General features: G+C 38.1%; 1 protein-coding gene across 1 annotated transcript in view; it reads left to right on the top strand.

Annotated features, from left to right (window-relative positions):
• LOC115014282 (voltage-dependent calcium channel gamma-4 subunit-like) overlaps positions 1–8,122 on the top strand; it is a 12,701-nt gene extending 4,579 nt beyond the window's left edge. Inside the window, exons 2-4 of the mRNA XM_029441009.1 lie at positions 1,536–1,619; positions 3,298–3,438; positions 4,751–8,122. Of these exons, the coding sequence (XP_029296869.1) occupies positions 1,536–1,619; positions 3,298–3,438; positions 4,751–5,295 (770 nt within the window). The 3' untranslated portion in view covers positions 5,296–8,122. The remainder of the gene's footprint in view (positions 1–1,535; positions 1,620–3,297; positions 3,439–4,750) is intronic.
• The last annotated feature ends 7,015 nt before the right edge of the window (positions 8,123–15,137 follow it).

Here is a 15,137-nt window from a genome sequence, read left to right on the forward strand (position 1 = left end):
AGACAAACTTGACATTGAAATGTTAATGCAATATTAAGTAAGAAACATGTTAAAGGTGCCTTGTGTAAACAACCACTGCTTTGTTTCTCATCAAAACACATTATGTGTATCCTTATGGCCTTACAAATATGGTGAATCCATGTCCGTACCCAACATTTGTAATTCATCTAGAAGAGCTGTCTACCACAAGTCTGTGATTGCAACTAATCAGCTAATTTTCACATTGATTTAGATTTTGAAGCCACAACACAGCTCACAACAAACGGTATGCACTCCCTCACACAACAGTACATTTAAGTGAGGCTGAATGTTAATGTTACATGCGGTACAGTGGCTTTAAATGTACCATGTGAATTCATTATAGTAGTTTATATTCCGTGTTAATGCATTGTGTTATGCTTGAAGCCTGACACACCTGTTGAATGTATTTCCTTCCTCATAAATAATGAGCAAAGCCGACATTTTTTTATTCTGCTATTGCAGTGAATACATTTGTCCAAATTCAGTAAACATAATAGATTTTTCAGATGAGGAAAAACTTGTTTACGGTATTGGTTCCTTATATAAAGGAGCATGACCTTTTATCTTAACATCCACATTATGAAATTGCAACAGACAAGTTCCTTCTGCTACAAGAATTACAAAGCGCTCATTGCCGTTACATTTTCACAGTTTATTGAGTGTATGAGATAATTCAAGCTGTGATGTACAGTATGTCCATTGATACATCCACAGGTGTGTCTTGCATAGCTCCAGATCCACAAACACAGTAGCAAAGGCAGAAATGACAGGATGCGGCAGCTAAATCAGACGTCTGACTTTTAATGCAAAGTCTAACCTTTCAATATTTATAATGCTCCAATGTTTTATTCTCTTCAAAGTGGAGGAAGGATTTTCTCGGTGAAGAGACTGGGTCTCTGAATAGAAGGTGCCTGAGGGCTTGAGAACTTCAGAATCTCAGATCCACAACACCCTGTCCTGAAATGCTTTCTGACATGGTTAGAGGTGAAAACAAGACAGTTCAGCACTAGTTTAGATATTCTTTTACAAAAAAATATGTGTGTAACTTATTTGTCTCATGCTCCTAAAAGCTGCACATTGATTCAGTGGATGGTGGTGGGGAGGCTGAGGCTCAGGAGGTCGAGAGGTCGTCCAGTGGTCAGAGGGTCGGTGGTTTGATCCCCAGCCCCTGCAGTCAGTATGTCAAAGTGTCCTTGGGCAAGATACTGAACCCTGAATTGCTCCTGATGGTGTGTGTGTGTGTGTGTGTGTGTGTGTGTGTGTGTGTGTGTGTGTGTACCTTGTACAGTAGCCACTGACTGTGAATGTAAAGTGCTTTGAGTGACCACAAAGAATGGAAAAGTGCTATATAAATGCAGTCCATTTACCATGGTCAATATGTAGTTCCTTTTCTATCTTAATTGGAGAATCTCATGCCCTGCTCCATTTGAAAGACACAGTATTTTGTCATTTCTTCCCTGCACAGGCTGTTACTGCCATCAGTCACATTCTGTGTGCTTTTGGCTTCTCTACAGGTATCAACAAAGGAAGCTGTTTTCGGATCAATCATTTTCCAGGGGATAACGACTACGATACAGACAGCTCCGAGTACATCTTACGTAAGTCATTGCATCCTCTTCATCTTCAAACACTTAAACCCTTAATCTTTTTTCTTCAAGTGGTGATGGAGTTTTCACAAGGGTACTTAATGTATCATGACATCTCTATCCCTCTCCCATAAAAGCCTGATGTCATGACAGTAATTGGAGCTATGGAGTTGATGGAGTATGTTGTGTGCTGATGAGTAATAGGTCTGAAACTTTACTGGCATAAGAGCACATCTCCTATTCGACCAAGGTAGATAGTTGAACACCTGTCACCCTGATCGGTTACACTGAAAATTGTCTAAACACTATGGGTGGTCTAGGCTATTACAGCTCAATCCACATATCCATTTTGCTTGAAATTTCAGATCAGCTTCACTCTGCATATCCCATAGCCCCTAAGCAGCTGTTCCCGTCTTTGCTGTTGTCTAAAATGATTCATTTCAATATGCGCTTATGAATAGACTCACTTGGTTGGTGTGATGGAAAGACGGTAACATCTGATAATCAGGCTTTTGTCTCTGTGGATGCATTCATTTGTTGAACCAGAGGCAGTTTCTGATGTAGTTTGCCTCCACAGGGTTTATGGGATCAGAAAAACCCATATTATCTTATCTTATAATCTTTGTTGAAGAGTACTTGGACATAATTGTTCTGTGGAAAGACAGTGCATTTGAATTAAAAGTGTCCTGTGGAGTTTTCTTGTATACAAAAGTTCTGTTTACATTCAGTGTTACTCATCAAAACTCATTGTGTGTATCCTTGAGCTGTAAGAAACATGTTAAATGCACTTTCCTCATAAAACGTATATAGAGCTTTTTTTTTTTTTTAAGTATTCTGCAGATCCTGCATTGTATACATCCATGATTATTGGCTAGCAGTCTTCTTCTTCCCAGTTTTCTTATCATGTTAACGCCACCTGTTGATCAGTGGAATAGTGTGACACCATTGGTAGGAATGTGTACTGTGTTGATGTGAACAAATTGAGCACCGACTCATTGAAAAACATTTTCATAGGATTATATGACTATGTTGAAGGCGTTTCTCGTAGTGTGTAACCCACATCATCATCATCAGACATTTTAGTGTTTTTTAGCTTATTGCTTTAGAGCCTGCAACTGTACTGTTTTTGTTCACTCTCAACGCTCTCATCCACCTCTTTTCCATCAGCTGTTACAGCGAAAAAGCTCGGATAAAGTATACAATATACTACCTGCCGCAGCAGACGGCCAAAATGAGTAAGATCGTAATTGAGCATTTAGCAACCAAAGATGCAGATATTTACCTCTGAGTTATTTACCTCCATAGCTAAAAGACGAGTGATTGTTGGATTTGCCAGGAGGCCAGAACAGCCAGGAGTTTGGGGTGGATGGATGGGTCAAACAGACAACGTGACTTCCACCGAGGACAAAGCTCCCGTGTCCAGTGTGAAACCAAAAGTCATGTTGATTTATTAATATTTATGTCCAAAATGCATGATGTTTTAGTAAACCTAACAAAGTAGTTTTGTTGCGTTTTGTTTTGTTCCAATTTACAAAGTCAACCACGTGTTTAAAACTGTTTAAATCCCTCATAGTTTCCCTCAAAACATAATTAAGAATGCAGTTTGTACGGGAATATTTATTATTATTATTTATTTAAAGTGTTTCTTCATTCGTATTAACAATAAGGCTTCACTGTCTCCTATGAACAGGTATAGTGCGTGCATCAAGCCTATTCCCCATTCTCAGCAACGCTCTGCTGATGTTGGGTGGCCTGTGTGTCGGGGTTGGACGCATCTACAACAACAAGAACATCATCCTGCTCAGTGCTGGCATCCTGTTTGTGGCTGCAGGTAGGATGAGACGGCAGTGCACTACAGATAAACACACAAACTGGTGCGACAACAAATAGATTCTGTGCCTCAGAAAGAAAGAAAACAAAGAGGACAGAAGAAGAAGACATACACACAAGAGCGTCTTCCTTTCACCCTAAATGTTCTTATATTTACAATACATGTGCAACACTTTTCTCTATGGTATATTTTGTTGTTTTTACATAACACAAAAAATCTGAAGGAAAGGTGTGAATATTCCAATTCCATCTTCTGGATAATATCTCATTTTTCAATGTGTAATACTGAGCTACCTGATCTAAAGAAATAGGGGGCAGTATTTCACCTCTCTGGGTCCATACGATTGTCCATGTATTGCATTTACTCCTTTGTAATGCCTTTCAGTCAGTCAGTAGGGCAAGAATGCGCATAATTCGACTAAACTTCTGAAACAATGAGAGCCAGTCAAAAAACACTGCTATGTTATAATCTTCACGTGGGCCTGATCCATCTGTGTTTACTGAGGCACTAATGTTAACCGGGCGTTGCAGTCCGAGTAACGTTACGTTAGTTTGTTTGTTGGACAAAATTCAAAGTGTCAGAAACTATTACACAACCCGCATATTCGTCTCATCTTCCCGTCAGCGGGGCAGGCATGAGAGCAGCCCGCTGGGGGAGGAGAGAGGTCGGCCGAGCCCGGGGCTGCTGAACAACTACAACTGAGGACAAAGCGAGGGGTCGGGTCGTTTTCTCGTTTCTGCCACTTTGAATGTAATCCAATAAAGAAACTATAAACGGAATATGGCTGTAATATTTACAAGCGAGTCAGACAGCTGTACGTCGTCTCTCTCTGGTCTGAGGGCAGACTGGAGCTACAGTGACTCACTATCACCTCTAGAGGAACAAGTGGTATTACAAGACTGGATGGAGCGCAGCTAGCTGTTAGCATGCTAACTTCAGTAGATATCTCTACAACACAACACACAGACTTCTTTGACATAAAGTCAACACTGTAACCTCTTCACACTCATAATGTTAGATAATTGTTTTAATATTTAAGTTTAAATTCTGGCATATCTTATACATTGAACCTTTTAAGAGGATTCTATCACTCATTAAGGAAAAGACCTGACTTGTAAATATGATTTTCTCAGTTGTTGAATGTGATGAAGATATAGATGAAAAGAGGTGTAGAATGTGAAACTCAAACTGAATCAGCCTCACAGTGCTGTAGTGTCATCTGTAGGCTTTACCATCTACTTTAAACATTAGGAATTTTTCTTCCCTCTAAATTCTCTTCTCCATCTCTTCTCCTCCTCTCTCCATTCTTCAGGCCTGAGCAACATCATCGGCATCATCGTCTACATCTCTAGCAACGCCGGAGATCCCAGTGACAAGAAAGACGAGGACAAGAAGAACCACTACAACTACGGCTGGTCCTTTTACTTTGGGGCCCTCTCCTTCATCGTGGCCGAATCAGTGGGTGTTCTCGTGGTCAACATATACATCGAGAAAAACAAAGAGACACGTTTCCGAGCCCGACGCGATTTCATCAAAACCACCTCCTCTTCTTCGCCATACTCTCGCATTCCAAGTTACCGCTACCGCCGAAGGCGTTCGCGCTCCAGTTCGAGTGACCCGTCCCGCGACACCTCTCCAGTGGGGATGAAGATCGGTGGAGGAAGTGGTGGAGGAGGAGGTTTAGGGATGGGTTTGCCAATGGGGGATATATCCCTGTACGCCCTCAGTAGAGACACCCTGAAGGGCGCGACTGCAGGGCCCTACAGTCCAGAGAGGGACTCAGGGTTTTTACAAGTCCACAACTGCTTCCAGAAAGATCAGAAAGATGGAGGGAACAGAAGGACCACGCCGGTATGAGGTCTGGAGTGTATTGCTGTGTAAAACAATCATTTTAATGGAACACATTAGATATTGTACAGCTGATGAGAAGGACAATTGCTCCCCGGGGCTGTTCAGGCAGCAGCAGTGTTGAAAGGTCAGAGCTCAAAATAGTTTTTCCTACTGTGACAGAAAATTGCCAATCTGTGTTTCATTTGGAGGAAGAGGAAAGGTGATATCAAAACGACTTTTTACGACACCAATCGGTATCTGAAAAGTGGATGCCGACATTTTGTAGCAACATTTGAACAGCTGAAATCTAAAATGTGATACCCACTATTTGTGAGCGACTTCTGCTCTTACAGAAAGGCTGAAAAATGTCGTACTTCTGTCCTTCTTTAAAGAAGGATTGCCTCATAAAAGAATAAGGCCGTGGTCAGACATGTGCAAAATTAGCATTTGCCTTCTGTTCACTTCTATTCTACGTGAGCGAAGGCGCAAAAAAAACATTTGCTTCCGGTGTTTGCGTTATGTTTAACTTTGGTGAACTTTCAGGCGAATATCACCTTGCCTACCTTGCGCATGTGTGACCGTGCCCATAAGCTTTTATAGACTTGATGCTCAATATAATATTGTTTCTGAATATTGAAATTCAGATGTTTTTCTGCAAAAATACCTGTACAGTGTTTTGGAAATGGACTATTCTAAATAGTTTGCTAAAATGAAGTGATTCATGTGATTGTTTGAGTATTATTGTATTATGTTTGTTTGTAACTTAACACAACTGGTGCTAACTTAATCTGTACACCTTTGTTAGCCTTCTCAACTGCCATTTAAATACTGTATCTCAATAGCCTCTTAAGCTTGTGTGAGTCAGGTGATAAATGTGTGTGTGTGTGTTATGGCTGAGACACTGCCACACTATGATACCGATTTCTGTAGATATATATCAACAAAAATGACAAAGCACACAGTATAATGTCAGTACATTTCAGTATGATGTGTGATGTATTAGTGCAAACATTATTTGTACAGACTGTAGTTTTCTCTCCATTCGCTCAGGGACGATGTATGGAACTAATTAATTTTACTCTTGAGATGTAGAGCTTATCACGTGACCGAAAAAAAGGTTGTTTTGATTTTCCATACCTTAAAAACAGAGATCACGCTGTATGTGTTGCTGTTAATTAACATGACAATTGTTTCTGCAATTACTGCCATGTGCCATGTTTTTAGACAATGCATAACTCTTTAAAAGTAATTTAAAGTATACTCTTACTGCCCCCTATCAATAAGGATTGTTTGGTAAAATTCTAACTTTTAAGGAATTGTTAACAAGAAACTATTTTGTGTCATGTGACTTCCTGAGTTTGACACTATTAATGCATGATAAATGTTGGAAAAATAGTAATTATGGCAATGGATAACTACATTTGTATGCAGATCCTGTTCCCATTCTCTTGATTAGTTCAGTTGTTAATGCAAAAGCCTAAAAAAGGGGTATTATTTTTAGTACGTAAACAAGAAGACACTAACAATACAGTACAACATAAACATGAGACGAAAAATGAATTGTGTGACATGACAGCAACGAAAAACGAGGGGGAACAGGACCGACAACACCATCTTTACAAGCAACAAGCACATTGTCTTGTATTTTTAGATTTTGTTTGTAAGTTTTTTGTGTAGTGGAGTGCCCTATTAACAGATTCAGCCAGTGTTTGATGCATGATTTAGTTTGATTAAAGCCGTGTGTGGAGCCAGAAGGCAAGAAAGTTATCTTCTGCTGCATGTGAGCAGTAGGGGCATTTGCTATCAACAGAGATTCCCACATGGAAGAGTTTGTGGTTGCATGAGCTCTACGAAAGACTTTTATTGTATTAATTATGTTTTAAAATGGCAAGTCTCACAAAATGTGTTGATGCATATACTGTTTAAATTGAAACCAGATCAGATCGTGTTTAGTAAGATCGGATATCCATGTAACCATCGGTGCTGAAAAATATATTGAGAGATTATGGAATTAATCTTCTCCTTAGATTCTTTCAGCTGGTCGAAAGTCACGGACAGGCCAGTCAGTCAAGACTGTTTAAATTCAGTCAAATACTTACTTACCTAAGCAGAGAATTCTTCAAAACTCAATTAAGTAATTACAGGTAACTTCACTTTGAGACTTGCTTGTGGTTTAATGCAACATACGAATTGAGAATTGGTCTCCTGCGTTTATTTTTTCTTTATAGAGAAAGTATTTTAGCTAATGATGCAGGGCTGATGGGCCTGCTATGAAACTATGTGGCAGACAGTCAGACAACAACAGGGTGTTAAACGAAATCGGCATTGGCCAACTTAATGCTTGATTGAACTAACAGGCTCGCAAATGCTCATCCAGACTTTAAAAAAGTCTCCTTGTCTCCAAACAATAGCTTGAGCAAAGTGAGTGGCATATATATGTGTGTGTGTGTGTGTGTGTGTGTGTGTGTGTGTGTGTGTGTGTGCGTGAATAATTAGTTCAAATGACTCATTCTTTGTATAGTTCACGCTCGACTGGGTTCTATTTCGGCTTCATGGCTTATTTCCCAAGTGGAATATTTTCAGAAGCAGTTGGAATTAATTTAACTTTGTTGATGATTAGTGAATCAATATCACGCCGGTTACCATATTTAAACATACAGCGCCATGAGAGGGCGTCTAGTCACAGATATAGTTGTCATTCAAGTCACTGATGTGGGAAGCCTTAACTTAGAATAGGCTTATGTTTCACTCTGCATGTGATGTATGTTTGTTATGCCAGGCTGGTCTGATGACCTTGTTTCCCATTCCAGCCCTTAATTTGAGCATGTCTTCTCCACCGCTCTCCTCTGTCCATCACCCACACTGTTAAGCCCTGTGAATTTGAATGCCATGGACCCTCACTGATATATTCATCCACAATAAAGCCGCGCCCACACTCATTCATGTTGCACACCAGGGAGATTCCTCCTCCAGTAATTGAGAGGAAAATGGCGGCGTCACCTCTCTCTGCAGTCACAGAACTATAGCCAACATGCTTGTTAGCGGTGGTACCTCGCTGTGCAGGACGGATGAAATAAGGCTTCGGGGTCTACTTAGGTTCCTCCTTTATAACTTTATTTTCTGGCGTGACAAATGGTTCTGCAGCGGCTCACACTTCAGCTATGTTTATACTAAACCTGATACATCCCAATGCCATAACAAAGAATTTACAGCAGACAATAATTAATTAAAAGATAAATGTAACAGCTGTGATTTTAGTCATTAAAAGCTACTTAAAGATTTTTTTGGATGTAGTTACAGATCATGCTTGTCCTCTTGTAACACTTAGAAGGATGACGAAGGCTCATTGTTGAACAATGTAATTACAAATATGAGGACACTACATTAGATTTTCTTTGATTAAACAATGACTTAACTTACTGACTTCATTTTAAGGCTTTTTAAAAATATGATATATCATGTGATCTTCATACGGTTTATTAGCACAACCCAGATGAGAGTTCCTACTGAGAGATCCCATCTCCACAGGCGTTCTCGCTCCTCCCAAGTTTGCTTTGAACATTTAAAGTGGCTGAGATTCCTTCCAGCAGGGGGCTTGCTCCTCGCTCCCTGTTGATATATCAGTGCCATGCCGTGGATCCAGGAACCACAGGCAGCCATTAGCATGACATCTGCCACTGTGCTAAGACTGCAGCTGAACCCTTTTCATGTGCCATCACACATGACAAAGAACACACAATGATTCATTTCTATCATACTATAAGTCATAATTGTATAATGTTTACTATATGGTACTACTGAGCCTGTAAATACAAAGTGTCTTTAATTATTTCCATGAGGTTTGTAATGTATCATTTTGCTGATAAATTACTCTGAAATAAAAAAAAGGGTAAATAGAAATTGAACATATTTGATTTTCTTTAACGTTTGTTCATTATGATTTATGAATTCTGTGATTACTTTTTGACATGATCCACTGAAAAAAGCCTTCAGTACTTAGATTATATAAGATTTTAAGCACAATTTAAGTGCTAATTGATAACGGTTCAAACAAGTCAAGTTTATTTATATATATATAAAACTATTCGGCACCTATTTTGGTTTAAGTACTGTTCAAATTCCCAGATATTTTCTGGTTTCTTTACTCGTCAGTAAACTGAATACATTTGGTAAGACATTTGAGGACGTCATCTTTTGGAAACACTGATCGACATTTCCCTATTTCCTCACATTTTATAGACCAAATAACAAATCGAGAAAGAAATTGACAGATTAATGGACAGGGAATATAATCGTTAGTTGTAGCCCAATATCACACTCACAACAACTCAATGGATTTTACAGACTTACAACAGCCATGGTTTTCAACCCAGCAATAGGTCTCTAAGAAGAAAAGGAAAAACTCACCAAAAAACCTGTCAAACTGACAATGTGGATAATTGCCATTCCAGTGAGCTCCAGTCTCATGTTTGTATTGAGATAGCAGAAGAGAGCATCATTTATGCTTTCCGCTCAACACAATAAGGATTAACAGCAGACAACAGCTACAGTAGTTAATCCAGGTCCCTCATTTATCAAGACTTCATTGGAAAGACAATTTAAAAAAACCAATGTTTTATACACTCGTTGTTTTCTTGTACACCCAATCTGTAACTTCAAAGAAAACATTTTAACTACTTTATGGCTGCAGAAACTGAACTTTTGATAAATGAGGTTGTCACACACCAGAAGCTTCAGTCGTGGATTAAAAATACACAAGACAAAAACACATGGCCTGGCAGCAGGCGGAGGCTCATCATGTTACATTTTCATAACAGCCGGGGGAACAAAATCTTATGAATCTTATAAAGAATGTTACAAATCATCAAAAATTGTCAATTAAAGTCAGTAGGTGTGTCCCAATTGTCTTGTTGTAGAGTAACCTGTCATAGATAATTATGCAAAAAGTGATTAACTTTTTCTCTTGGTAGTCTTTCATCAGGTGGATGTTATTAATTCAGATCGCAGGCAACTACGCCATGAAATCACAAATCCATTCAGTTACACAAACAACTCTGCAGTGTTCAGAAATTAGATCCAATCGGTGAACAAATGGAAAACGGGACTGGACATAGCTGCATTTACCAAAGACGATTTAAAACACACATGAACTTTTCTAGAAAGTGATCAATGACTCTTCTGGTAGGGTGTTATCCCTGCAATTGAGAAGCGGTCATTATAAGCCACGATCAATGTAACTTTGTGTCCTCTGTGATTACAATCAATAGAGTTCCTGTAGACACCATCAGTCCACAGTAAGAGGTTGTTTCCCTGGGAAGATATTTGGTATTTGAAGAGCCAGAAACCGAGGACTCAGCAGCAAATGTCTGTGAGGTCAGGGGTCGTTGCTCCTTTGGAAGTCGGCATGTCAGTGTCATCATTCAAAATGATGGTGAGTCGTGTGAAGAAATGGGTTAATTAAGGGTTCAGTGTACACATGGTTTATCTGGTAAGCAGAGGTTGAAGAAGTACTCAGTCGTAGTACCACAGTTCAGAAATACTAAGTAAAAGACTTGCATTAAAAATTGTACTTAAGTAACATTTTAAAAGCATTACCATCAAAATCTACTTTTTGCTAAAAAATGTTTTATGACTTTTGAATGGCATATTATATTCCGTTTCTTTGTTGACATACTTTACTATTACTTTTTTATGGTATACTATATTATGACTGTTTATAACTTTTGTTGTCATACTATAGGCTACTAAGACTTTATTATGGAATACTGTTATGATATTTTATGACTTTCTTATGACATATTATCCTAATTAATAATTAATTAATAATAATAATAATAATAATATGACTTTTAATGACATACTCAGTGGTGGACAAAGTACTTTTTATAAAATAAAAGTAGTAATACCACCGTGTATAAATATTTTGTTACAAATATAGGTTGTGCATTCAAAACCTACTTAAGTTACAGTATAAAAGTTATTTTAAATATTTATTCTGCACAATGGCTTATTTCAAAATAAAATATGCTAGATTATTGATTTATAATTATTGATGCACTAATGTGTTCATCACTGTAATGTTCCAGCTGGTAAAGGAAGACCTTATTTCTTTACTTTTTATACTGCCAGTTAGCTTGTGAATTTCACCAAGGGATCATTAAAGTTTTTTTCCTATCCTATATTAATACATGATACATTATTTATTGATTCCATTTCAAAGTAACTAAAGCTGCCAGATAAATGTAGCAGAGTAAAAAGTACAAGAACCTCAAATACATTTATTAAAGCTGCAACTACCAATATTTATTATTTATTCATCTGTCCATTGTCTACATATGTAGACTCCTCATGTGCAGAACCTCCTTAGAAAATACAGACACATCAATAATACCCATATCTATTAAATAAAAAACAAGACAGCAATAATTTATTATTAAAGCCTTCAGGACATTTAGTCTTTAAGTGGTCCAATAGGCCTCTCCTTGGAGAAGTTTCCTTCCCCTGGCTCCTCCATTCAACAGTCACTCAACAGCCTCAATACCTCAATACCCAGAACTCCATGGTCAGCAGTTCCACACAGTTCAAACAAGGAAAGTGTCCCGGGGAGAGAGAGCTTAACAAATGTGTAGGCCTAACATAGAGATCTGTCTTTAAAAGTCCGTCTCTCAAATCACTCAATTGCCTAGAAGCGAATATGGGAGAGTTGACAAACGCTCTGCTAACAATGGTGTCACAAGACAGAATATGCAAAGGTTTTCTGATGACACGTTTAAAGGTAGTAGTCAAGACAACTGTCTGATGTTTAAGAGGAAGAGGATCAGGTGCTAAAAGGCTATTTCATAAAAATGCCATATTAAAGTCAGTGTAGTAGCTACGTCATAAAGTCGTCAAAAAATGTCATGGTATACTATACCATAATGCAATAACAAAAGTAATAGTATAGAAGGTCATACAAATGACATTCAAAAAATGTATAGTATGGTACGTTTTGAAAAAGTCATAAAAAGACATCATATCATCTTATTTTATTAAAACGTCACATATTCTTATTGTTAGTGTGTATTTCAATTAGTCACTTATCTGGTTGATGCAATAAAAGAATGCAATATATTTTTTCCAACCACTACTTTTCTTACATAGTATTTATCTTTTGAAGCTGTGATTGTTATTGTATAGGTATTTGGATTCTCTAGGGAGGTTCTGCACATAATGAGTTTACATCTACAGGCTACATAACATGCATGTTCTATTGTTAATGTGTAAATCAATTGATCATTTATCTGTATTGTTGCAAGAACAGAATATAATATATATTTCTTCTTATGACTTACATTTTATTGCTAATATGTTTCTTACTAGTATTTGATGATGATGTGTTGATGATCAGCTGGTTGGCTCCTGGGTCACACCAATAAATGTCTCCCAGAGCTGAAACACATCAGTGTCCTTGTTCTTGTTCTTGTTTGTCTAACTTCCTGCCCAAAACTCAAAAGATATTCCATTTAACATATTTGAGTTTGCTCCCCTACCTCACCTGACATGAACTCTAATTCATTGAACTCAGGAATACACACGCTATATATAGATTGGCATGTGGGTAGTAAAGACATTTTACATGGTACAAAGCCAATGTAACCATTGGCATTTGTAATGGTGTTTCATAGCATGTGCCAAAAATAGTTCAAAGGAAGTAAGTGTCATTCTATCCTACCCCGGTTCACATAGGGTGAGAGGCAGTATTCACCCTGGACAGGGATGTTAATGACACTGAATTTAATTTCACTTCATAAATCCATGAACAAAATCAAAGATATGAGAGGTGTTTCAGGTCTGCAAACAAGCTAAAGCATTAACAAGCATTAATTAATTACAGGTCATTTAGCAGACACTCTTATCCAGAGTAACTTACAGTGGACTAACTACAGGGACAGTCTCCCTGGAGAAACTCAGGGTTAAGTGCCTTGCTCAGGGGTACGATGGTAGCAGCCTGGTATTGATCTCACAACCATCTGATGTTCTGTTTGGAAGACAAACCACTAGACCACTAGGCCGTCACCACCATTAACATTGACTTTGTTAACTCATCAGAATTAAAGGAACATATCAGTCTTATTTTCATAGTTTTGGATATAATCTTGATAGTTTATGATGTTTTTTTTTACTGATTAGCAATTTCATTTCAATAGCTTATGATGATATTTTACTTATTAGCTAAATTGCTCACATTTTGTACAGTACAGCAATATCAGCGGAAAATCTGCTCAAGGCAGTTTTTCAATGGAGACCACAAGGTATCACAGACAGGTTTTGAACATTAACACTTTAATGCAATTATCTGTTATTATCTAAACTCCCTATTTGGAAGTGAAGACACTCGTAGAATAACTGCTGAAATGATTACCCAAATGTGCATTAGATTAGTAGAGCCACTGGCTGCGTGGATAGATAGATGATAATGGAGACACTTTGGGTGCCCTCACTTTCAATATCCTGTCCAAATACTGTTGTTTCTTTACTTATTGAGATAAACTGGTTTAATCTCAAACCTGATAGCTATTATTTGCAATGTGCTGTAAAATCTATCGTAAAGCTGCCGCAGGTGGGGTCGTCATGTTGTCATATCTCGGCGGGTGAAATGGTGAATTTAATAACATCATAGCCCATAGTGGCCGAAGTTTCAAAAAGAGGAGATCGGTTGTTTTTTTATTGCTAACGGCAATATAAGAAGAAAAGTGAGTTAAAGTAGAATATTTTGGAATTGATTGAGGATCTGTGGAGAGGAACTACCACAATGCTTTCTGGGACACAAGGGGGTGGGTATTGTGGATGTTAACGACAGATCCCTCAGCAGGAGACTAAACTCTTACATTATGTTAACTTGTGTGTGTAGGTCTGTAGAGATTTCTCAAGTTCTACTTTGTTGCCGTCACATCTTTTTCACTTTCACTGGTGCCTGTGTTCACACTGAGGGGAAGTGGGTCACATTTCTTTGAAAGAAAAGTCAAAGTGGGCCAAGGCTTAAAAAAAAGTAAACAGAGATGTACCACCGTGATTTACTGTAGTGGAGTTATCAAAGGGATTAGCACATATTTCAGTGTTTTCATATAAAGTATGTTTTACATCTCTTTTTCCGTCAATTATTTTACAGCCATGTTTGGTGAGAAAAATGGGCCTTTACACAAATATTTTCTTCTTCTGGTGTTCTCCTTCCAGGACCATTTTCTCTTGGTGAATTGTGGAAAGTTTATCTTTCAACTTGTCACATTTTTAGATAAGATGATGTTACATTAAGACATGTGCTCCTACAGTGTTGTAGTTAGATATTAGAAACTAACTCATCCCTGGGAAGCATCTGGGAGTGGAGTCAGAATTAAAGGACGAGGGCTAGTTTCTCAACTCACCATTTTGAACCAACTGTGAACATTGTGCTGTGCTATGACCATCACAAAAGGTCTTTCTCGCACCAGACATGTTGACGTGTCATAGTAGGAAAGCACAGGTGTTCCTACCAACAGTAACGATGGCTTTGTTCTCTCCAGGGGTTCTGGTGAGTGTGACCGTGAGCCAGCATGCACAATACCAGAACCCTGTTGTTTACGTTATTAATTATTGAAATTGTTTTCTGTATTATTTTCTCTGGAGAAGAAAGTGAGGTAGGCATTACAAAAAGATGAGCAATAAAAATATCTAAATGTGAATTATGTTTCTTTGAAGTAAATATCTCTAATGGCATAGGTTCCTCACGTTATATTCCTTCATGCAGTGGAATAACAGTGAAACAGCTGTGCACTAAAATTAAAGTAAGCCTCTTTTGCAGGAAACCTGGTGAACTTTACATGGCATAACACTTATGAAAGCCCATGTTTTTT

This window comes from Cottoperca gobio, chromosome 1, assembly GCF_900634415.1.
Source record: "Cottoperca gobio chromosome 1, fCotGob3.1, whole genome shotgun sequence".
Taxonomy (NCBI): Eukaryota; Metazoa; Chordata; class Actinopteri; order Perciformes; family Bovichtidae; genus Cottoperca; species Cottoperca gobio.